The following is a 25,030-nucleotide window of genomic DNA, read 5'->3' on the forward strand; positions in this document are numbered from 1 at the left end:
TGATATCGGTATTGGAATATGACAAGCACAAAGAGTGCCAAAATAGGCTCAGCACAAAGCCGAGAAAATCCTCAGTGGTAAAGGGGTTAACAGATCTACTGAGAGAGAAACCTTTTTGCAATATAAGTGTGTCACACCTACAGCAGTGTATAGTGTATATTGCTCTCTAGTGGAAACATTGTATAAATACAACAGCCTGTTTTATAAATATCTCACATTGTGTTAGAAGGTCAATGAAATATATCTGTGCTGCAACGAAAATATAGACATTAATATGTTTATTTCTTTATTTTCACATACTTAAAAAACATAGGCAAAGCAATATTAGATCCCTTACATTTACAGACAAACCAATGCAAATATATATAGAAGATTTTATCTCTCTCTCTATATATCTATATATATATATATATATATATATATATATATAGAGAGAGAGAGAGAGAGAGAGAGAGAGAGAGACGGGGAGAGAGACTTTTTTCAGTATGTGCAGTTGATGGGGAGTAGTATCTTTGGTATGAGAGTCCCTGTAATTTATATACGTGTTCTAGAGAGATCATAATATGCTCTCTTTTACCCTGATTTTAAACAACTATGCAACTATTAGAGATGTAATCATGTACCCTGTACTTTTTTGCAAAGTGAAGAAATAGTGCATGGTGTCGATGTAAACTCTAAATGAAGAGGTGAAGTGTGAATGTTGAAGGATTGTCAGTGCTCATTTTTTAGTGGATGACTTGAGTAAAGCTTAGACTTCAATAATTGGTTGTGCAATCTGCTTTGTGCTTAATCATGTGTCTACTGTTCCCCCACAATAACCATGCCTGACATGTTAATTTGATTAATTAACATCACCTCAGTATCAATTTACTGTCAGAACAAGTACTAGTGGCCATACATAGTGCAACCTTTTTGTTCAACCTAACTTCCATATGTGAGATCAGCGGCTACATATCTGGAGATACTGCAAAAACAGCAAGCATTTGCAGTGAAAGTACAATGAGACGGTAATAAGTCTTTATCATCAAACTCTTTACCTTCTACTCTTCAAAGAATGATGCTCACCAAAGTTATATTAGCACTGATGCAGTGTTTAGTCCAATTCCAAACAATAAAGGGCTACCTTTTTAACAAGGACAATCATATAAGTAGGACAAAAAATACCGATTTATAATTTGGAACCACACACATGAAGACTGTGCAAATGCCAAACTCCCAAAAGTTCCACGCATCATGGTAAGCCAATAACTGCATACACATACCAATGCAATCAGTTGATCAAGCAGAATGATATAGAGCCATTTCTGTCACACACATTGTGCAATGACATCCCATCCCAAATTGGATTACTTGATCACACCATGTGTGGCCAGATTTAATGGTTAAGCAGGTAGACTGGAGGCCACAAAGATTCCTATTGTGTCATAAGTCTGTATCATAAGAGAATGCCCAGTTGAAGCAAAACTTATAGTTCAGCTTAAGATGTTCATGCCAGCTGGATACTGGCACCAAATTAATAAGTGAGACCTTTGGTGGATTCAATTTCTGAAAAATAACCACAGTTATAGATAAACTTGGAGACACAGTCAGTCACTCCAGGGTTCACTCTTGTTGTGGCAGGTGACTCAGTTTCTTAGGTCCATGTATTTTTCCTTTGTAGAAAAACAAAACAAAAGACATCACTGGATGTTAAATTATGTTAGAACTAAAGCTAAAATATACACATTTGTTTATAAAATAGGATTTTTAAAAACATAATATAGTGTAATGTATTTTGACACAGTATGGAGAGAGAAACACTATGAAACATTTCCACTATGATTGGTTCCTAAAAGACCCGCTACACTGTTGCACACTTCTGGAATTCAAACTAAGATGGGGTATTGTCAGGCCGCAGGCCTATGGATTTTGAAGTGGAGCAAACACTAACCGGTATTAGCACTACTGGACTAACTGGCGCGGAGTCTAACGTGCCCCTGGTGTTCACCAGGCACCCCCGCAAGGAGGTTTGGACTTTGCTGCACAGGGCACGCAGGAGTAGTCGCCAAAGCCGAAGTCACGGAACAGTATGGGTCACACAGAAGAATAGGATTGTCGCTAAGCCGGGGTCACAACAGGAAATCAAACTCAGGATACTCAGGATACTCAGAAGAAAGGAGGACACGGAAGCCAGGAACACTGGTGGTGAACCTGTTACTCTGGCACCCTAATGGCGCCAGAGACAGGTTTAAATAGAGGTCTGGATGCACTGATTGGCGGAGAGGGAGAGGCGGAACCTCGTGGAGTAGCGGCGTCCCGTTGCTTAGCAACGGGACAGAGGACAGGGAGCATGCGCCCGAGAATCCGTAAGTGAAGCCCCGGAGCGGCCGACAGAGGGATCAGACGTCTGTTCCCCTGTCTGAAAGGAGATCAGCGGGGACGGCGTCTGACAGGTATACTAGTAGTTAAAGAAGAGAAGAAAATTTGCAAGCAATAGTGCCCTGTGTTTGCAAGCAGCTAATACCAGGGCTCTATCCTCAGTGTCACTCTAACCATAGATAGAATAAATCACCTGGTCTCCTGGTTGCTTCTTCTCTTGAGGTCCAGGGAGTAGCACAGATTCTTCAGCTGGTGAGTCTGGCTTCATTTCCACAACAATTTTATCTTTATCACCCAGTTTTGTACTAAACAAAATGTAATAGAGAAAAAAATATATTTTAAAATAATAAGCCAATTTTTAGAGAAAAAAAAAATCTGTTCCGGAAGATACCATTATCATCAGTTATTATTTATAAAACACAGTACAAGTGGTGACTAATAAGGTAATTTATGAAAAGCCCTATTGACACCGAAAAAGGATTTTTTTGCCAATGATAGAGCATTTTCTCAATTCACCCTATACAACAAAGTTGAATATATCGCTAGGCATCATCAGTGGTAAGCCCCACAGGCGGAAAGATTCGCTGGCTTTTGTCGATGATGACTTTGATGTAAATTTGTATAGGTAAGCCTATTGAACAAGTAGCGTAGCTATATCAGTTACAGGATGGCAATAATACAGTCATGGACAGACAGAAGTTTTGAGAATGACACAAGTATTGGTTTTCATAACGTTTGCTGCTTCAGTGTTTTAGACCGTTTTGTCAGATGTTGCTATGTTATACTGAAGTAAAATTACAAGCATTTCAAAAGTATCAAAGGCTTTTATTGACAATTACATTAAGTTTATGCAAAGGGTCAATATTTGCAGTGTTGACTCTTCTTTTTGAAGACCTCTGCAATTCGCCCAGGCATGCTGTCACTCAACTTCTTACCCACATACTGACTGATGGCCGCTCATTCTTGCCTAATCAATGCTTGGAGTTTATCAAAATTTGTGGGTTTTTGTTTGTATACCCGCCACTTGAGGATTGACCACAAGTTCTCAATGGGTTTAAGGTCTGGGGAGTTTCTTGGCCATGGACCCACAATTTTTGATGTTTTGATCCCTGGGCCACTTAGTTATCACTTTTGCTTTATGACAAGGTGCTCCATCATGCTGGAAAAGGCATTGTGATGATCCTGGTGTTTGCTGGACATTCTTGGGTGCTCTGAAGCCTTCTTACAACTATTGAACCTCTCTCCTTGAAGTTCTTGATGATCCGATAAATGGTTGATTTAGGTGCAATCTTACTAGCAGCAATATCCTTGCCTGTGAAGCCATTTTTGTACAAAGCAATGATGACTACACGTGTAACCTTTCAGATAACCATGGTTAACAGATGAAGATCAATGATTTCAACCACCACACTCCTTTTAAAGCTTCCAGTCTGTTATTCTAACTCAATCAGCATGACAGAGTGATCTCCAGCTTTGTCCTCGTCAACACTCTCACCTTTGTTAACGAGAAAATCACTGACCTGATGTCAGCTGGTCCTTTTGTGGCAGGGCTGAAATGCAGTGGAAATGCTGTTTTTGGGATAAAGTTCATTGTCATGGCAAAGAGGGATTTTGAAATTAATTGCAATTCATCTGATCACTGTTCATGACATTCTGGATGGCAAATTGCCATCATAAAAACTGAGGCAGTAGACTTTGTGAAAAATATTATTTGTGTCATTTTCAAAACTTTTGGCCATGAGTGCAGATAAAAATCATTTAAAAACGCTTTGAATAAAACATTTTTACGTTTAAGGTTTTTAAATATTTTCTGCTTTTTTTTTAAATCTATTTTAATAATTTATTTAAAACAAGTGTTTCAGAAAGTCTAAATCTGGGCTTTAAATACCACAGTACATGCATGACCTGGCTGCTGCTCGAAATATTTTTTATATTGTGGCGCTAAACAGCGATAAAAATCCCCTCATCACGGGAGAAACAGGCATATTTATAAATACTCCCCTAAGACCATACTTGCCAACTCCCGGAAACTTGTTGCGATTGGCCTCGCCCCGCCCCCTCCCACCCTCCAAAATGGTGTGATTCACCGAGAATCGCGTCAAATGACGTGATTCACCGAGAATCGCTTCAAATGACGTGATTCTCGGTGAAATCTTGGATCCGGGAGAAATGCCAGCTCCCCCGGGAGCCCGGGAGACTGACCCGAATTTCGGGAGTCTCCCGGACTTTCCGGGAGAGTTGGCAAGTATGCCTAAGACTCCTACATATAAGCATTAAGCCCATACGTATTACATCATGTCCAGCACTAATCCACTTCACCAACTCTCCCACTGTCTACACAAGAAACTTACACATAGCATTAAATCTCAAACATTACATTATATACCCCTCTGTTTACACAGCACACTAAACCCTTAAATTACAGCTCTGTACCCTGAGAACCTTACAAACACCACTAAACCACACACATTACACTGTCCTTTACTCTGAACATGAACACATCTCACACACCGCTAAACCCCCATGCATTACATCAATCACTACTATACACCTATATCTATATTAACCCTTAATGAAAAATTATGTCTATTAGCATCACATCTGTCAGTGCCATGCTGCACTTCTATCTTACCTACAATACCAGCTAATGATAGCTGTTGATCTGTTTGACTCCTGACCCACAATATTGACAAACAACATTAAAAATGGCACTCAAAACTCTGTACAATGTGCAATTGCATGTTCTCAGGAAATTCAAATTACATCCTCATAGATTTCCTCCGGGTCAGGAAGCTAAGTCTATTATATCAATACTGACATGGATCTAACAGTAGCGCAGTGGTTAGCATTGCTGCCTCACAGCACTGAGGTCACAAGCTCAATTATGACCAGGGTCCTAAATGTGGATTTTATGGGCCTGATTCATTTAGGAAAGTAAAGCAAAAAAATGAGTAACTTTGAACGTTGGAAAAACCATATTGCATTGCAAGGGGAGCAAATTAGTTTATTATTTTGTACATAATAGGAACTGCAATTGTTTTACATTAGATCTATTAGGTATAAAATAGGGGAGTCCTAATGGAGTCTCTGGTAACTCAAAAAGGTCTCACTTGATATAAAAAAGGGAAAGACTATATATATTTAATCAAATATAAAACATATCCCTTATTTTGCCATACTGCACATATTTTGTAAGCCTGTTTGGAGAATTAAACACATTGATTCCAGGGTAATTTTCTGACATTGCTCTGAATATGTAAAAAGAAATAAAAAGAGCTTTATCATTGTTAGGCTGACGGTCTGATCACCAACTCACAGAACCGGCCACCTTTTCCTTAGAGCTTTATACGCTCACTGGTACTCAGATGCCCCCAGGACTTAACTCTAGGCATAGTGTGAGTTGGTAATACAGGCCCGTAGCGGTAGGCCAGGAAGCTGAATAGAAGGCAGCAGATAGTCAGATGGTAGCCGAGGTTAAGGGTCACAAGCAAGCAGAATGGTCAGTAAACATGCCAAGGATCAGAGTCACAGGTAATGAAGTGGAGTCCAAAGTACAGGCCAAAGGGTCAGGGTCACAGGCAAACAGGCAAGTTCCAAACTACAGGCAGAAGGTCACAAAGTAAATCCAATAGCAGAGTATCCACAGGAACTGGGTCCAACAGACAAGACGGGATCAGGTCAGCAAACTTGGTAAGTAAGCGCTATAACCGGCAGGGAAGCTAAGCCCTCCCTGCCTAAAATACTAGAATCCACCAATCAGGGCTTGCCCTGAACCTACACTCAGGTGTAGGCTAATAGATAATGTACCCTGTTAATCAGCACACAGGCTGAAGATCCTGCACATGCGCCCGGCTGCTAGGCTTTCCGGGGCGCACAGAACCTAATTCGGCATCTGGCCGTTGCCCTGGCAAATTCCTGGAAGTGACTTCCCGGTCATCATGTAGACGACTGGGACACCCGAGAGAGAGAGGGGCGGTGAGTCACAGCGGTGCCCGAGGCCGCCGCGGCTGTCTAACAATCATAAAGGTTTACATCACTTCAGGTCTTGAAAAGTAGCCATTTCAAATAGATATAAACAAATAAAACACAGCACCAGCAGACCAAGACACAATACAAGCCTATCATCAGTACTAAAGGCAACTGCTTTATCATCTGACTAGTATACTGTACAGTGCAGAGCACCATCATATTGCGATTTGTATATGACACACAGCCCCATGCAAAAGAAAGGTTCATTATATTATGACTAGCATTTCATGTAGAGCACAACATTTGATGACCAAATTGTGTAATTTTGATGCTATTGCATCGCGGGGCTGTGCCAAAATGACGCAATTCGCTGCCCCTCATCCCCTTCCGTCCCCTCACACTCACCTCCCCTCCAGGATCTTCTGGGGTAAAGAGTAAAAAGTTTGTCATTCTGAGATAAAATGGTAACAGTAGCCCGAATTCGGAATATTAAGCAAATCACTACCATTTTGCTATCAGAGAACAGCCAACATTATCATGACCAGTAAGTCATGCACTCTACACGTAGTAATTACAGGGAGAATCCTCACATACCTAACTTTGACATACAGTTTAGCTATAGTCCTAGACTAATTACATGAGAATTTACCCTGTAATATGTGAGGAGAACATCCGGATCACCAGCCACACATTACACAGATATAATACATTTCATCGAAGTACGCACTACTAACTATACAAAACCCACTTTCGAAAACTGCAATGATCACGCACATTGGATGCATAGAGAGAAAATACCTGTTCTTAATGTAAGCATAAACATATGACTGGCTCATACAGTAGGTGCTATTATGCATATAAGATGTGCTACACTGTGTTAGCCTTGCTCTTCAGAAATGTTGTCATTTTATTTTTAAAATGTCTCAAATAGTAAGTCCAGGAAATATACTGGTTATCATGTTTGGGAGTAAAATGATTGAGATGCAAGGGTAAGTTAAAGGAGGAAATAGTATGTGAAAATTTTAGCAGTTTTTGCATAATGCACCTTTTGCACTTGTTGTATATCCAACTCTAAACAAGGTCCAATGTGCATTTACACTGAGACACAGTAACTGCAGCCATACCAAAAGCACATACAGAACAGACTCCACTTGCCCTGAAACATTGTTTCACTCTTATTCATTGCAGTACATTTGAATTATCCTACAGTTGAGCAAGTCAAGTCTTTTTTGTAATAGAAAATAAAATGTATAATGACAAGTGGTACAGTAAAATGGTCTATGGCAGAGGAACACTGTGCTGGTAAATAATACTGAATAAGGTCAGTTACATTGTATATCATGTGTGTTACTGAGTCATGCCAGAAGTGTAGTGCATGAGAAAGCTATCACATAACAGATAAAAATAAAAGCATGAGGATGAGTCATTTCATTCAGTAAAGTGCATCACTCTAGAGCAGATGTCGGCAACCTTTTTCCATCAGTACGCCGGCAAAAATTCTTATTTTATACCGCTAATATCATTATAATATTTATAGTAATGCTAACAAGAAATAAACTTATATATTATGCCACACAATAGTGCTCTAGTTCATACTATGCCACATAGTTGTGCCCCAGATCATATTATGCCTCAAACCTGTGCCACCCCAGTTTTATTCCATATAGTTGTGCCCCCAATTCCTGGTGTCACTCACACTTGTGCACCCAGTAGCTGTTATCACTGATACTTACCTTTGGAGTCCGAATTAGCATAGGGGTTGGCAACCCCTGCCAGACGTGACACACGGACCACTTCTGTCTGGCACACCGAGCTCCGGAGCAGTCAGGCTAAGCTGCCAAATATGGGTGAAACAGAGCTGCTACGCATTCACCCATCTTCGGTTTCTTTAGCCTGACAGCTCTGGAGCTCGGCGTGCCAGACAGAAGTGGTCCGCGTGCCACGTCTGTCACACATGCTGGGGGTTGCCGACTCCAGCTCTAGAGGATTCACAACAAATAAAGTATAAAGACAGAGATTTTGTCAAAAAGTTAATATTCTGTCAGCAACTACTCACATATCTTGCTTTCCAGAGCGTCCGCAAGGAATGCGCCCCTTCTTATAAAGGAAGTATAGTACAGCTCCAAGAATGGCCAACAGTAGAATACAAACAATGACCGCAACAATCACCACACCATAACTTTTTTCACTTCTGGAGCCTGCACAAATTATCACAAATATCACCAATTAGCCAATACATATTAGACACGAGAGTTGCTTCTCTTTTGGCATAATTACATATACCATACATACAATATTATTAGGCTGAAATATGTCAGAACCAGATTACATTCCATTCCTTATTAATATGTATAATGTTCGTTTCATCCACATTTGGCAGTTACAAGACATAATACAATGAAAACATCTATATTTAAGTTGATAATTCTGCATGTCTATCTTGTGTTTATGCATTAAAGACAGCAGTGGTTGTATAGTCTACAAAAAACACAGACTACATAAAAGTAGAACAAGATCATTTGTATGTCCATGACCACAAATGTAGTACTTTTCCTGTATATTTTGGTTTTTAGTTTTATAGACCCTGCCAGAAATGATAATTTGTTCAATGGCGAAAATGACCAAGTTAGTAATAAGCATTTGAATCTATATTGAGAAAAGATAGATTGCAGGGTAAAGAGTAAAAATGAAAGTCTTAGAGAGTCTTCTTTGACAGTAGATAGCAATTTACTGCATGTACACATGTTTTATGCTTTGTGTAAGAATCAGCGGCATTTCTGTCATAAAGGAAGATCTGCCCCTACAACACTAGTGAGAGGAGGAGATTGAGTTTAAATCCACTTGTAGTCTGAATATAAAAATGAAGGCAGGAGCCAATCAAGCTAAGCTCGTTCTCTTATAAAGTACAGGGGGAAAGCCTTCTGAGGGGGTCTTGGTTCTTGAACCTCCCTGCAGGTTTAGGGAGGAATATAACCATTCCCTGCAGCCTATGGAGGGGCAGGGCCATTAGGATGGTTACTGGATTATGAAGATGTAGTGAGGAATAAATTAATGAAGGAGATGGTCTAGGGAGGCAAGCTGAAGGCAAATGATTGTAAAAGGTAGAATAGTGATGTACAAAGCCAAAGTCAAGGGATTGGAGAAGTTAAAATAGTGGGGTACAAAACCGAGGTCAAAGAATTGGAGACGTAGAATTGTGATGTACAGTTACACAAAACAAGTCTTCTTCAAATCACAGGCAGAGAAATCCAAAACAAAACTTTTCCCCTGCAAAGGTTTGGTAGAACTGAAGGATTTTAAAAAGGCTGCAAACAAGTGAGACAAATTGTTCTGATTAACGTGACCTTTTTGTTGATGGTTAGGTCATTCAATTCAAGATAGAGGCAGGATTGAAGTTCAAACAACTGTGAGTTTATTTGAATATGTTGAAAACATCCAGAGTAACTGGTGATCATAAACAGAGAACAGAGGAACAGCTTGCTACTGATAAATAAACACTGACAGCTGTAATGAATTAAAAAAAACTCTAGAGACACTGGCAGTCTGTAGGATTTCACACAGATTAATAAAAGTTCAGATAGTAGAAACAGACACAGTACTCACATGATGGGTAGAAGGGGGATACCCCAGTGGAGTCCTGCACCAGAACTCTACCCACCCAAGAAATTGGGACTAGTCATTCTGGGTATTGGATACAAAGCACTGCAACAACTGTTCGAGAGATTAGTTGGCACGCTCCGACTATCTGTTTGATTGCTGGTTTTACTAAAATGAGAAGTGGAGTGAAATTCCCAGCCCTTTGCAGAAATCCCACCAAAACCTTGCAATAAACTGCACCCCTCTGTCAGATATTATCTCCAAGGGAAGTCTGTGCAGCTGGAAGAAGATGTAGGAGAGTTGGAGTGCCAATGGCAGGTTCTACATGTCTGCGAATTGGATTTGCGGGCTGGGGAGGTCAGTGAAGAAATCCATAAACACATGGGTCTATGGCCTCTGTGGAATGGACATGTGCATCAAGAGACCAGAAGACAGTGTCTGTGGTACCTTGGTGCATGCACAAGTAGTGCATGATTGGACAAAGGATGCAACATCCTTCCTTACAGTGGGCCACCAAAATGCTTGGAGAACCAAATCAATAGTCTTCGATCAGTTTGACCAGGATGCCCTGAAATCATGAGTCATAACCCCATTGCAGCACCTGCAGCTGGCAGCTGGGTGGAACAAACATCTTTCCTTCCAGTGCCTCAGATACCTTGGTGACTGCATTCATTGTAATTTGGTTCCTGTCCAGAAACTCAGAAAAAATAACCGCTCCCAGAATCAAGCCTGGAGGGATAATGCTTTCTCAATCAATGAAGAATCACTTTGGAAAAAACTGCCAGGAGACTGCATCAGCCTTGACGCTGCTAGACCCAGGCTGAAGCCGAAGCTGAACAGAGCCCACGTGTGTCAGGTTCTGCCTGCAGCTTTCTGCATTTGCATGCTGCTTTGTATTGGCAGCTCCCGCCTCCAGGACTTTTGGACTTGTTATATTAATATTTATCTGGCAGTACATCTATTCACCAGAGATGCTGCTATTGTGCTTTTCTTCTCATTATTAGGGGTTAACCTGTTGCACCACTTATCTACTGCACCTGGTGGTTCCCCATTTGTACCTGCGGGCTGGGGAGGTCATTACCTGTCATTACCTGTGCTGGTCATTGTTTTTCTGTTGCTATTCCTTATGGTATTGTTCTCCTGCTTCTCCTGTGCTCTGGGACTTTCACATGCTGCTGCTGACATCACTATACCGGATTTTTCTCCACTCAGCCATTCTACCTGCATCCACTGCATTACTTTGCTACCAGTATTCAGCTTTACTCAGAAATCCACGTGCAGTATGAGCAATATTCGGTTCATACTACTTTCTGTATTTTCTGATTAAAACCTGCTCAATAAACACCTTCTGCTTTCTACACATTCATAGTTGTAATTTCCATTGAAGCGTGACAACGTGCTTATCTTGAGCTTAACCTACTGGTTCTCTGAATATACTGCAGGTTCTTGTGGTCGGTGAGGATAGAGAGAGGGAATCTGGCCCAATCTAGAAGGTGTCTCTAAATGGTAAGGATGATGATCAGCAGTTCACAGATTGCCACGTTATATTTAACATTGACAGAGGTGAATATTTTATAAAAGAGAGAGCAGGGAAGGAGGATGTCTTTGTCATCCATAAGGGAGTGCAGGGTTCTTGATCCACTCTCTGACGCATCCACTTCAAGGCTATAGGCCTGACTGTGGATGGGATACAAAGGGGAACAGCTTTTTCAAGGTTTCAAAAGCCTGTTGAGTTCTTGGGAGTGACTTGTTTGGTCAAGGCCATGATGGGGCTAACTATGCTTAAAACATTTTGTATAAAATGTCTATAGTAATTGCTAAACCCTACATACCCCTGAATAGCCTTGATCTCTCTGGGCACTAGCCAATTGAGCACAGTGGAGAGCTTCTCCGGTTCCATTCTTATTCATTTTGCTGAGATGATGTGTCCCAGGATGCTTACACTGGACTGAAGGAACACTTTTCAATTTTGCAAATAATTGACTGTCCGTTAGCCTTTGCAGTACGTCTCTCACATGGTTGTTCCTTGAGCATGATAGAGAAGATAAGTATATCATCCAGGTAGATGAGGACTGATGTCTCCTGTAGGTCCCTAAAGAGGGGATTGATAGACTTAGTCAGTACACAGGCTGAAATGCATGATACGGTATATGTAGTGCCCAATCTTAGCATTGAATGCCGTTTTCCATTCGTCTCTCTTTCGGATAAGGACTCAGTTGTAGGCTCCTCGCAGGTCCAGTTTGGTGAAGACAATGGCTCGTCGGAGTCTCTTAAAGAAGTTTGAGGTCACTGGGAGGGGGTACAGATTTATTATTGTTATATCAATGAGCCCCCAATAATCAATGCAGGGAACTGTCCTTCTTAGTTATGAAAAAGAAGCCTACACAAGCAGAGGATCAAGATTCTGTGATGAATCCTCACTCTAAATTTTCCAGTATATAGGTGGTCATGGCATTTGTTTCAGGTTCAGACAGCAGATTTTTCCTGCCCCTCAGGGGCATGATGAAAGGCAGAAGGTCAATAAGGAAGTCCCATTCTCTGTGGGGTGGTAATCTTCGGGCAGCCCCTTTGGACCAGACTTAGTCACCTCATATTGGGGAGTTCTACATACTGTTGTCATTTCCGTTGGTTTTAGGCAAGTGTTCTAGTATAAGTTACCCCACCCTTGTACCTGTATTTTCCTCCAATTGATCACTGGGTTGTGAATGTAGAACAAGGGATAACCCAGGATGATTGGGCTCTTGAAGGTGTGGATGGCGCTGCATGAGATCAGCTTCTGGTGATGATAACCAAAACACATCAGCACCAGGATGGTCACCTGGGTTACTAAAGTTGGGCTTATGGGTTGTTCATACACAGATACTACAGCCATTGGAGACTGCATTCATTTATCAACTTATCCTCTTCATCATTATCATCTTATCATTAACTATTTATATAGCGCCACAAATTCCACAGCGCTGTACAGAGAACTCACTCACATCAGTCCTATTCCTCATCCCCAATCATTAACCTCTATTGAAATCTAATTCTGATTTATTTAAGGGGGAACATTATCTTTTACACTAAGCATGTAAAATAATTTGAGAGGATTAGCTGATACTTTATCTCAATTTCAGATAGACAAGCTCTGTTTACTGGCTGCCAGTGGCAGATAGAGTCAATGGTGGGACAGTCACTGGAAGAAAGCACTTGGGCAACATATAGTATGGTATGGAATGAGTGACAGATCTGTGCACAGATGGGTGGTTATTCTGATGACGTGCATAGGACTACTGTTTTGGTTTTTGTGTGGGATGTGCTGCACTTTCTTCAGTGAACCAGTGCATGGTTGGATAAGGTTTTCTGTTTAATTTTCGAAGAACAAAAGTCCTGAAAACATAATTTATATTGGCCAGTCTATGAAGGACTAAAAAAAAGGCAAGGTGAAAAGTAATGCAAGAAGGCCAGTGTCTTTTGAAAACCTTAACGTGGTAGTCTTGGGATATATATGTTCCTCTGAGTTCAAAATATTTTTTTTTTATTGGCTTTCTCTCTGGTCTTCAGGGCATCACAAAAAGGGAGCTGGTATGCAGGTCAAAAATGTGTAATAGTGGGTTGCAATGTCGTGATGCAAATCAGTCATAGCAAGCTTTGTATTTGCTTTACACTTTGGACTTAAGGGTGTCCAAGACAGGTTGGAAAGGCTTGTGGATATGCCTATTTGCAAGGCCAGGCTGTCAGATGAGAACATTAGTGTACTAGAGTGAGTATGAGAGTGTACGTCCAGTCAGAGAGATCCACTGCATATAGATGGGAGTTTTCTATATTGTTTTCAGTTCATAACTATTTTCAGACAGTGTTGGTGTCCTTTACAATTAGGAACAAATCCAGTTAAAAGGTGCAAATTTGCCCATGGACAATCCATATTGCAATACAAGGGCTGCCAATGCAATTTTTTTACATGTAGGGAAAATACTGCCTGATTTTGCATGTAGAGCACAAATAATGTAATGCATTATTTTAACATTGCAGTTTAGAGTTGAGCTAAAATGCACCCCATTTCCAACTCTAAATCTATCTGCAAATATAAATGAGGCCCTGTATTTCTCAGCTGGGCTTGTCCTTAGACATTCCTTTGAATTATAGTAGGAACAGAGGCTGCTAGTTGGGATTTACATGACAAGACAAATAACATGTTGGGAGAAGGGAATCAAGTTACTTTTGATACTATGTAAGTCCCAAATTGTTGTTAGTTATGGGTACCTGGTGACAAAGTAGAGTATACATAGGGTTACTTCAAGAATCTTTTTTAAAAAAGGTGGCTACATGGCCTTATTTAAAGGAAGTAGATTAACAGGAAAAGAGGATGATGTGAGGGATTATGGTGTAATGAAGTTGGTGAAGGAGATGAAAAATGGGATACGTGGCTTAAAAGTAGAGATGCCCACTGACCCCCGTGTTTTGGTTTTGGTTTTGGATCTGGATTACCTTCGGGTTTTGGTTTTGGCAAAACCACCCTTGCGTGTTTTGGTTTTGTTTGGTTCTGTTTTGCAATTTTGTTTAAAAATCAATTTTTTGGGCCTAAAATAACCTAATTTAGTGCTAAATATGACTTTTGGCAGCCAGAAAAATTATTGTTTCACACTGGGGAATATGGGACACCCAAAGCACTTGTAGTGCAAAATATTGTATAGATAGATACTGCTGCTAAATATGACTTTTGGCAGCCAGAAAAATTATTGCTTCACACTGGGGAATATGGGACACCCCAAAGCACTTGTAGTGTAAAATATTGTATAGATAGATACTGCTGCTAAATATGACTTTTGGCAGCCAGAAAAATTATTGTTTCACACTGGGAAATATGGGACACCCCAAAGCACTTGTAATGTAAAATATTGTATAGATAGATACTGCTGCTAAATATGACTTTTGGCAGCCAGAAAAAATATTGTTTCACACTGGGGAATATGGGACACCCCAAAGCACTTGTAGTGCAAAATATGGAAAAAAAATGCCTCCTCTATCCTCCTCTCTTCCTGCTCTAACAATTGCTAATAGAATTGGTAATAATAATAGAATTGAATAGAATGGAATTGAAATAATAATAGAAAGAATAAGGTGTAAAATGATTGCTCTGTTCCTGCTCTAACACAGCCTGTGACCTAACCCTGCTCTCTCCCTCTGTCAAATGGCGATGGATTGCTGTGGAGGCGGGTATTTATGCATTTAAAATATCGTGAGAACCGAGGTCTGAGATCCGACTACGTCACAATGACGTTTTGCCTCGATTTAGAATCCGAATGGGCGGGAGAGTACCGAGCCTGGGGTAGGCAAAGTTCGGGTGGGTTCCGATCTCGGGGAACCGAGCCCGCCCATCTCTACTTAAAAGACACTTAAGTTGGTTTGCTTGGTATGCTATCATGAGTAGCATATGTGTTTTAAATGTTACTTTTAAAAATGGTTATTTGCTGCTATGGTCTATTTGTTTACTGCCTGGTGTGGATTTTCTGTCATGCCTACGTTTTCTAGGTCGCGAGAAAGCTGTTGGGATTTGCAAGAGGTGAGGTGGTAGTCAGATGACTAGGCATATTTGCCATGAAATGGAATGATGTGTTGCCAGCTTTTAGTAGGCATGCAGAGGCTTACCATCTGTAATGATTTTGCAGTGGGACTTATGAGGGAACAAATAAGTAAAATGAAGGAGGACCTGTTAAGGTTATGGGTGTGTTTTCTACCAACACTACAATGGTAGAGTCAGAGATGTTGGTAAGGAGATGCTGGTAGCACCCCAGATATCATAAAAGTGTGAACCAAGCAAGGATTAAAATGAACAGGCTGAAGGGAAACTGTTCTGTAACTAGGGTGTGGTGGTTAGACACATTCAGTGGATGGTCTTTTTAACAGAGAAAGGGTGCATTTGATGGAGATTGATTAAGCTGTGTGGTGTTCAGGTGAAGTGGAGAAAACATTTGGTGTGTGGCGTGCTGCTCAGATTTGGGAGGGTCACTTTTAAAGGGGTTGTGACAATTACAGTTATGTTTTTTTATATAGGGAGTTATATACAGTATTTTTGGTTAAAAACATGTGATACTATCTGCTTTCTCCATTTATTTAATTGATAAATGATGTGGCCAATTTTAATTCACACAAATGTCGGTGTCAATTCTCAATGAGTTACAGGTATTTTATCATGTCAGTGGAAGAGAGTGGAATTGACACAATTGACACTGCATAGTCATGTAGAGAAAGGTGTTTTGCCAACTGCAATCCATTCAGTTTCTTTGGCCAAATCTACTTAAAGTGGTTGTAGAAGTGTCTTCAAACATTCCATAGATAAAAAAAAGGTAATTTCTTTGCTTTGATATCATTCCAACAAAGGAATGAAGCTATAAAAGACACAACTATTCAACATATACCCTGAACAACTGGATTTAGTCCGATTTGGCCAATATGGACACTGATCCTGTCAGGAACGAGCCGTGTGTGGCCATTTTTACAGTTGTTCTTACAGTCTCATCTAAAGCTTATTTACCTGTGTTGGTGATAGGAACTACCGTGGCTCCAGATTCTGTAAGGCAAAGTGAGAAAAAGATTCAAATTAGGCGATTAATTTTGAAAACTTCAAATTGTAAGTTATCTGATAGTATTGCTTTTACAAGCAGTAAGACAACTAACACTTCAATGATACTTTATTTACTGGCTATTAAACAAAAGAGGCAAATACGATTCTTCACTCATGAAAAACATATAGTACCTAGGGGCAGATTCAATTGGCCACATGATGTTCCTGAGAACATCGCGGGCGCGCTTTATTACCATTTATACCGTAAAAGTAAGACTTACTTTTGCTTTCACCTCTATGGTGCGCGAGCAAAAGTAAGCATTACTTTCACTAAAAAGAAATCATTGCATAGTGTCTCACGGCCGTTCCGGAACACAACGCAACAATTTGTTTACTAATTGAATGTTCCCCTTAATGTTTGATAGTTATTACACTCAAAAAACACATATTAAAATGATTATTGATTAAAATATGCCTATTGGAATTAATGATGAGAGTCGGGGCTGATGTCGAGCTGGACGTATAGACGTTCAAAAAATAAGTTCTAAAAAGTCACAAGCCTCTCAAGATGCAATCAACTCTATGATAGAACTCTACGCACCAGGTTTATGCCAGGTGTACATATACCTAGAAACACAACCAACCAGAGCACCAGCACAAGAAAGATTTGCTACATTTGTTTTGATAAAAAACAGATTTGTTGTTAGATTTGATTTAAATAAAAAAAAACCTCTAATAATGCAACTATAATAATCATTCTCGTGTATGAATGAAAGTGAAAAATAATAATTTTAAAATACCCCCGTGATCCATAAGAAAGCACCTAATAGCTTCAGAAGTGAATTCCCAATCAGAAGCAGTTAGCTCAATCTGCTGGCCAACATCAGCGTGTATTTGCCCCAGACCCCAGGCACCCACAATTAATGAAGATTATGACAGGCATACATTCGTCTCTTTGCAGTCTGCCTTCAATTGTAATTATGCGAATACGCCCTTACTGTACTAGGTCGGCGTTTGCATAACCCTTTCCTCCCCTATCCCACCTCTCTCTTCACTCCAAGCGTAAGGTCTCCAAATATGCATATGGATGTACACTTTTTATGTACACTTTTGTATGCATGTGCCGTACACATTTTCATATTTTACACTCAGAAAATGCGTGTACAACCAACACGGCATCAGCCCCCTTGTAACTATCTTCATTACATTTTTCACTTTCGTGTATCTGAATAATTGTAGTATACTGATATTTCTGCGAATATAAATGTGCATACACACATCATTTGCCTGGATTGTAAAATAAATTGCTTCTAATTGAATATAGTATAGGATGACCTCCAAATACTTGTAAAAGTGAGATAGATGTGTGACCACCACTCGGTGAATGCCCCTGTAAATGTGCATTCTCCACTAAATAAGCTCAATTTTAAATATCTCATCCCACAAAGGCCATTACATTTTACAAAGCCCTTTCCATATCTAGGAATGTGGAGTCAGCAATTTAAGCTATATACTCACTAGCTATTCTGTCTGGCAGGTTAACCTTGACCTAAACAACTCTAATCTCAAAATCTCACCAGTCACACATTTCTATCTAGCCCATGGCAATAAAGAGTTTCAGGACAGAGAAAAATGGATGCCCTGAGAAGATGGGTGAAAACTGCTAACAAACCTCAAATCTCATAACTGATGTCTAATAATTATTTATTTTTTAAGACCAAAGATATAGTGTGACACCCAATACTCTAGACGACAAATTTGTCTAATATCTGTCCTTGATATCCTTAAATGTATATAATACTCTTTAAAATGTATCAGATCTATTACTTAAGCTAGGTACACACTACACGGTTTTCGTCCAATAATCGGCTCAATCAGCCGACATACGACTGCTCGTTCAAAAGTCGGGTCAGTGTGAGTTGTGACACGATGGTCAAAAGTCTTCCCAAGTGGACGATTGAAGCCTCATTTGGTTGGTCGTATCGTTAATTATTTTCGTTCCAATCTCATTTCCATTGTGTACGAAATTACAGTCATTGCTCACGACAACATGGCTGTAAATAGTCGCTAAAGGGACGTCCGCTCTTCCCTTTATCGTCCTAAACAAGTGTGTATGCAGTCCATGGACCGAGCGATTGGACCATCGATCACATGTAAAATCGATCGGCATAAAAAGTTGGTGGAACATTCTGTAGTGTGTACCCAGCTTAACAGAGAATTTATTCCAAATTATTCCACGAAGTTTATGCGTAACCTCTCAGATCTCTTTTCATATGGCTGTTTGATTCTGATTCATGTCCAAATTGAGGCACATAGGATTTCCTCATAAGTCATACTTACAAAAGTGTTTTTGTGGTAAATTCTTGTGGAAAAATAGATCTGTTTTAAAGCATATGTATTATTTAAAAATTGCCACTGTTTAAGTCTCCTGTGTGATGACTACCTGAGAACAGATACATTTTTGTAGCATTGTATTCTTTGGATACTTTTACAGTTCTTGATATCCTTCTAAATTTCAGGTCTCCAAGGAGCACAGAGCTGTAAAGATATGATGATTGGAACAAAGACCTCCCATTCTATTGCTAGTTTCTACATAAACAGCTAAGTATCCAGAAATACTTACCTACTGCATGGTCATGTACCCTACATATGGACAGGAGTGTAAAGAAAGGTAACTGATGTCTAGAGTAAACACTGTGGGTCATTAAGGAAAGTAAGGCAAAAAAAGGAGTAAATCTTCTTCAGGACAAACCATGTTACAATGCAAGGGGTGCAAATTCGTTTATTATTTTGCACATAAGTTAAAAAGTGTTTGTTTTTTCATTTAACAGACAAATAATTGATAGCTTTATTTTTACACTGAAATTTAAAGTGGATCGAGGACATGCCCTGTCCCAACTATAAATTTGTACCCACAGTTTAAATTTATCTCCCCTCAAATGCAACATGTTTTGCCTAGGTGCAAATTTACTTCTTTTCTATGCTTTGACTCAGGCCCTGTGTCAATACATAATTACATTTTTCTAGACTCTTGATACACTGTAAATATTCCTAGTTCTATGTTCGGTATATGATGCATTTGAAAAAGTGTCAGTATGTACTGACACAGTATATACAGTAAAGATCAATAATCTGTATTTTTGACAGATATCCAAGCTGCATTCATCATACAGTAAAAGTAGGTAACAAAGCTATTCTATTTATCATGTGTTACTATAATAAAGGTAGTTTAGACATCTAAAAAAATATGAATTGGTAGCACAAATACTCTTTTTTTCTTTATACTCTATTTTCCTGTGCCCGTTGGGTACAAGATGTCGTAATTTGCGGTTATGCAAAGGTTAGGTTAAAACTGAATGAATTGGAGCCTTGCTCATTGAATATTATCTAGGTGCACTTATTTTGGCTCAAGTACAAAGCACACATGTCAAATGCTGTTCCACAGAACTGCTTAAACAGCTAGGTTAATAGCAAACCTTACATGCCTAAGGATATGTACACACTAGCATTTACCCAAGCTTGTACATATGAACACCTGTAAAAATAGAGTTATTGGTTTCTGGAGAAAACGTGGGATCAGCTCATAGATACACACTATAAATATTCCCTGTTCTGTTATTGGTACATCAAACTTTTGGAACACATAGGTACTGACACTGTGTTAAAAGCAATTTATATTTTTATTTAAAAAAAAGTGGAATACGGAAGGGGGAGGTACAGAAAGTAAAACAAGGGACAGGGTGAAATCCGAATTTCTATCTCGCAGTATATATAGTGTGTAAAGAAAAAAACAAATAAACCAAACAAAACTTGAATGGCGTTTCTAGATTAGTGGGGACCACAAGCGGGAATAGATTTTTACAGGTGTTTGAAGATGGCACAAAAATATAGGAGAAAGTGAATTTATGTCAATGTTACAAAAACGTTATTTATTACATAAATGAGATTCAAACAAGCTTTATTTATTTTAGCAAAAATAAAAAGTTAAAATAAAGAGGTTGGTCCTAAAGTATTTATTAGGCAGAGCTTATGATTTTTCCTCCATCTGTACCTGCACCTGCATCTGCAGGCCCGAATATAGTTGCACAGACCATTTGCACTAAGAGGCTTATCAGAACTGGGAAGTAGGTGTGCCCCCAAATATATTATGGGTAAAAAATAGCACTGTTTTGCAGCTTGTAAATTTGCCTTAGTGCGCTGTTAAAATATTCTACTTTTATTTGGTATATAGCTACTATTTGAAGCGACTCTTGACAGCCTTTCTTTAAAATGAAGCATCTCCAGTGTAAGTGTCAGAAAGGTTATCAATAAAGCAGAAAACTAATTGGGCCATTGCATTCAAAAATATATTAACTTAATTGGGATTAAGGTCCTTTTGTGTGACTAGTGTGTCTCTCTGAATAAGTATTTAAAAACACAAAAAAATTAAATAATTTATTTGTTTGCCATAAATCTCCTTTACTGTTGTTACAGCACTCTAAATGGAACATGATATCTCTAAGAAAGGGGTGTTTGTACATGCCTACAGATAAGTGATAGTTATCTGTTATCTACAATTCCGTTACCTTATCACAATAAGAAAGTGGCATTTAAACACTGTGGGCATGATTCATTAAGGAAAGTAAGACAAAAAAATGAGTAAGTTTTCTCCTGGACAAAACCATGTTACAAAGCAAGGGGTGCATATTAGTTTATTATTTTGCACATAAGATAAATACTGGCTGTTTTTTCATGTAGCACACAAATACTTGATAGCTTTATTGTACATTGAAATTTAAAGTTGATCTAGGACATACTATAAATCTGCTATCACATTTTAAATTTACCTCCTCCTCCAATGCAGTAAGGTTTTGCCAATGTGTAAAGTTACTAATTTTTTTACATTTTTTGCTTTACTTTCCTTAATGAATCAGGCCCTTAGACACGAAATTGACCAATATTGCTCGCTTGATGATTGGGCATGTTTAGTAAATGCAGCCAGAACATGGGCACTATCAGCCAGTGGAACAACCACATTAACTGGTCCCAGGGAACCCAGCAGAGATCAGGCTGTTTGGCCCATGAGCCCAACAATGAAATCTTGCTCAATTTGGCCGTTTACCTAGTTGGCCAAATTGGACACTGATACTGTAACTTAGCACTTGGGCCAAATAGGAGCTTTCTCGTCTATTCAGAATCCTGCAAAACTTGCAAAGTTTTTCCTCTTAGCTTGCCTGTAATAGGTATTGTAGTCATGTTCAATTTTATTTTATTTCAAAAGTATTCTGCACTTTGAAAGAGCAAATGGAGGAACTAGTGAAATCTGAGTCAATGTGATAAATTAATTCTGGGTGATCTCACTTTCAGGGTGATTTTGATCCTGGAGCAGATTAAGGCAGCAAAATTCAGAAAAAGAACCCAGTAATCTGGGAAATGTAGAAACTGTCAAGGATGAGGTAGATCTTGGGTGGTCCAACACACATTTTATACTGGAGTCCAAGTGGCTAGGCATAAGGCACTGCCTAACTGCAATTCTCTGCAGATATTTTTAGTATTGATATCTTGTTTTATTGCCCGTCTTCCAGTTTCCTTTTTTATAACATTTGCCCATTTACTAGGAAGAAATCTTAGTATTTTCAAAACTTTCACTGATTTCTTGGCCAATCGGGATTCTACCTTTTAAATAACTTTTGTTCAGGTTTTACTTTGTCTGCAACATACTTTTTCCTGAAGATTATCTTGTTTATCACTCTGACATTCATTTTCCATTCATTACTCTTTCATAAACCAGCACTGGGTAAAAGCATAATAAGAAAACCAGGCTTATGTAACTCAAACAGATGACAACAGTGGTTCTTATTTAAATCCATGAAGACAAATTAGTCATCTTATTCCAATTTCTAACATAGCTTATAAACCAGCAAAACGATTGTGATTTTGTATTTGAATTTACGTGCACAATTTGCTTGTGTTTGACAGTAAAGGTCTCATTTTGTAACATACATACCTGAGCTGGTGCCAAAATCAGTTGTGGTTACAGGTCCTGTATGAAGTTTAAAATTGAATTGTAATTAGATTTCAGAAGTATTTCAAGACACATTATATTAGCCTGTGTTACACATATATGTGTGAAATGCAATTTACTGAATAAAGAACCTTCTATTTTGCAAAGTATTTTGTCAACTGGAGCAGACCTGACATCACATTAGCAAACACATGACCAGCCACTTACATTTTCAATAAATGCTATTGGGCATATTTATCAATATGTGGTGATAAAAAAGATTTGTTTCACAGGTTATCACAGTGATAAAAAAAATCACTTGTCACCTCCATTTATCAATAAAGGTTAACTTATCACCTTGCTTGGCCAGTCTCATGGGATGTGGAGTGGCACAGCTAGCTGGTTTGTGCATGTGCAGTGGAACTAAAAGCCCAACATGCTTTATTCAAATAATAAAGAATTTTTCAATTTTACCCCTCTGTTATCACCATCGTGAGTTGGAATGCTTGTTTAATAGGCTTCCCCATGCAAAGCTGGCAAGTATTCCATTTTTGCAGGCCAAACAAGCAGAGCTATTGCCAGCTTTGGCCCCTGGATGTAAAATGTGAAGATCCTATGACCCAAGAATGTGTTGTATTTTGTTATATACAATTATATAAAGCTATTATTAGATATATGCTGTATTAAGTACAACACAATAGCTAGGCAGTTATTCAGTAATATCTGCAACAATAACAACATCCAAAGGCGAAAAACTTTCAGAAACAAACATGCAAAGAGTTAATGGACAACTCCAGCTACTCTTTTATTTTTATTTAATATGCCCCCTTTACAATGTAGCGGAAGTGTGGCAGTTTTTTGTGCCTTTTTTTTGTGCCTCCCAAAGTTCAGGAGAACCCAGGCCTAACAGCACTGTAACATCTCTTGTCTTGTCCAAGCGTTGACAACCAGAAACTGTTCATATTCAAACAGCATTGAGTCAGTTTCCTAAACAGGCACTGATTGGATAGACCCGCAGCCCTGCCTAATCATAGCCTGTGTTAGAAACTGACACAGTGCTGTACAAATATCTCTTTCTCAGAGTCATCAACATTGGGACATATTAGCTGCCTAGCAGTTGATCAAAATTACCCTTGCATAATGTCTTTGATAAGCATTCACTTAACTTAAGAAATAAAGGCACAGGTAGTTTGCTGGCAGAAAAAGGTCACAAATGTATGGAATTCAATCAATTTGATTGTCGGCAAACAAAAAGCACAAGCCAATCAGCTATCAGCCATTCCTCAAATATAAGGTGTGGCGATCAAATGCACCCAGATGCTTCTAGGCCGTGAAGCCCCACTCTCCCCCATTTGGCTCAGAGCTGGGACCCGCCCACACAAATGGGAAAGTGTTACTAATGATGAGTCTCCCTTTTGAGGGTGAGTGCTCCACCACCATACGTATGCGTCACATATGGCTGCCAATTGGCATGCTTACTGCCACCCTGAAACCTTTCTGAAAGAGGAAAACAGGTTAAACATACAATTCTGAAACTATTACTAGTGACTGGGTGAGTCATTTATTGGTGAGTACACACACGCTACATTAACTTTGCAAGACACCAATGTAGGATCTTCAACAACCTGGGCTCTTATGCACCTTCGGGCAAATTACTTGCCCTCAGTTAACTAAATGTTGAATGACTGGCAGAGGTGAGTTCTCCCAAACTGTGTGAGTTTATGACTCTACACCTTTTGCTTTATCCAAAATAAAAGAGTACTACATGCAGACAATTTATTACTCTTTTTTGGATACCTTCATTCAAAGATATCCAACTGCAGGATTTATCTGATTTCTAGGGAAAAAAGATCAATTATTCAAATTCAAAAGGGCTATAGTTCTCTGGGGTGTCTAGACTGTCTCCAACAATGCAAAAACAATTAATTGGGGTTAGTCATCCCAAAAGATCTAATTATAGCACCTAAATTTCCAGCCTATTTAGCCTAGCTTTAGTAATTGGAGAGCTGGAGGATTTGGGTCATTCCAACTGTCTTGGGCCAGAGAGCAGAGAACTTGGCATCCTTCTGATACTGGCCATAATTGTGGACTGTCTCCAGATATGTCCGTGGATGGCTAAATAGTTCTAAAGAACATTTATTTTTCTTTTGCTTTTGATCTATTTTTGGCAAATTTACAATGGGACTTGGTTGTGTTACACTGTTAAATCGAAGTCTGACCAATCAGAGTATGGCTGCAGATTAGACCAGCCTATTTATAGGTGGGGACAGACAACCATATTCAACTTTCCCTGACAAAGCCATTACTCAGTGAAACGTGTTGAAAATTGAGCATACATATCGGAAATTGAGCATACAGATCATTAACAGCTGTTTTAACCACCTAAACTTTGAACTTTTACAAGAGAACTGTTTTCGGATGCGTGCATTGAAGACTGAGCTTATGAGCGACTACACTGCTGCATGCGCATGCACAGAAGACTTCTATAGATATCGCTATCCAGGCATCCACGGACACATGTGGAGACAGCCCACAAGTGTGGCCCGCATCAGAAGGACGCCAAGTAGGAGCGGGAA

The 25,030-nt window shown here is 39.3% G+C and overlaps 1 protein-coding gene across 1 annotated transcript in view; it reads right to left on the minus strand.

The window, feature by feature from the left end:
- Positions 1–386: 386 nt before the first annotated feature.
- The window catches only part of MCAM (melanoma cell adhesion molecule), a 128,693-nt gene continuing 104,049 nt past the window's right edge, over positions 387–25,030 (minus strand). Inside the window, exons 13-17 of the mRNA XM_075190644.1 lie at positions 22,458–22,493; positions 16,442–16,477; positions 8,384–8,525; positions 2,552–2,663; positions 387–1,652 (exon numbers count right to left, since the gene is read on the minus strand). Of these exons, the coding sequence (XP_075046745.1) occupies positions 1,626–1,652; positions 2,552–2,663; positions 8,384–8,525; positions 16,442–16,477; positions 22,458–22,493 (353 nt within the window). The 3' untranslated portion in view covers positions 387–1,625. The remainder of the gene's footprint in view (positions 1,653–2,551; positions 2,664–8,383; positions 8,526–16,441; positions 16,478–22,457; positions 22,494–25,030) is intronic.

This window comes from Mixophyes fleayi, chromosome 11 (genome assembly GCF_038048845.1).
Source record: "Mixophyes fleayi isolate aMixFle1 chromosome 11, aMixFle1.hap1, whole genome shotgun sequence".
In the NCBI taxonomy this organism is placed as follows: domain Eukaryota; kingdom Metazoa; phylum Chordata; class Amphibia; order Anura; family Limnodynastidae; genus Mixophyes; species Mixophyes fleayi.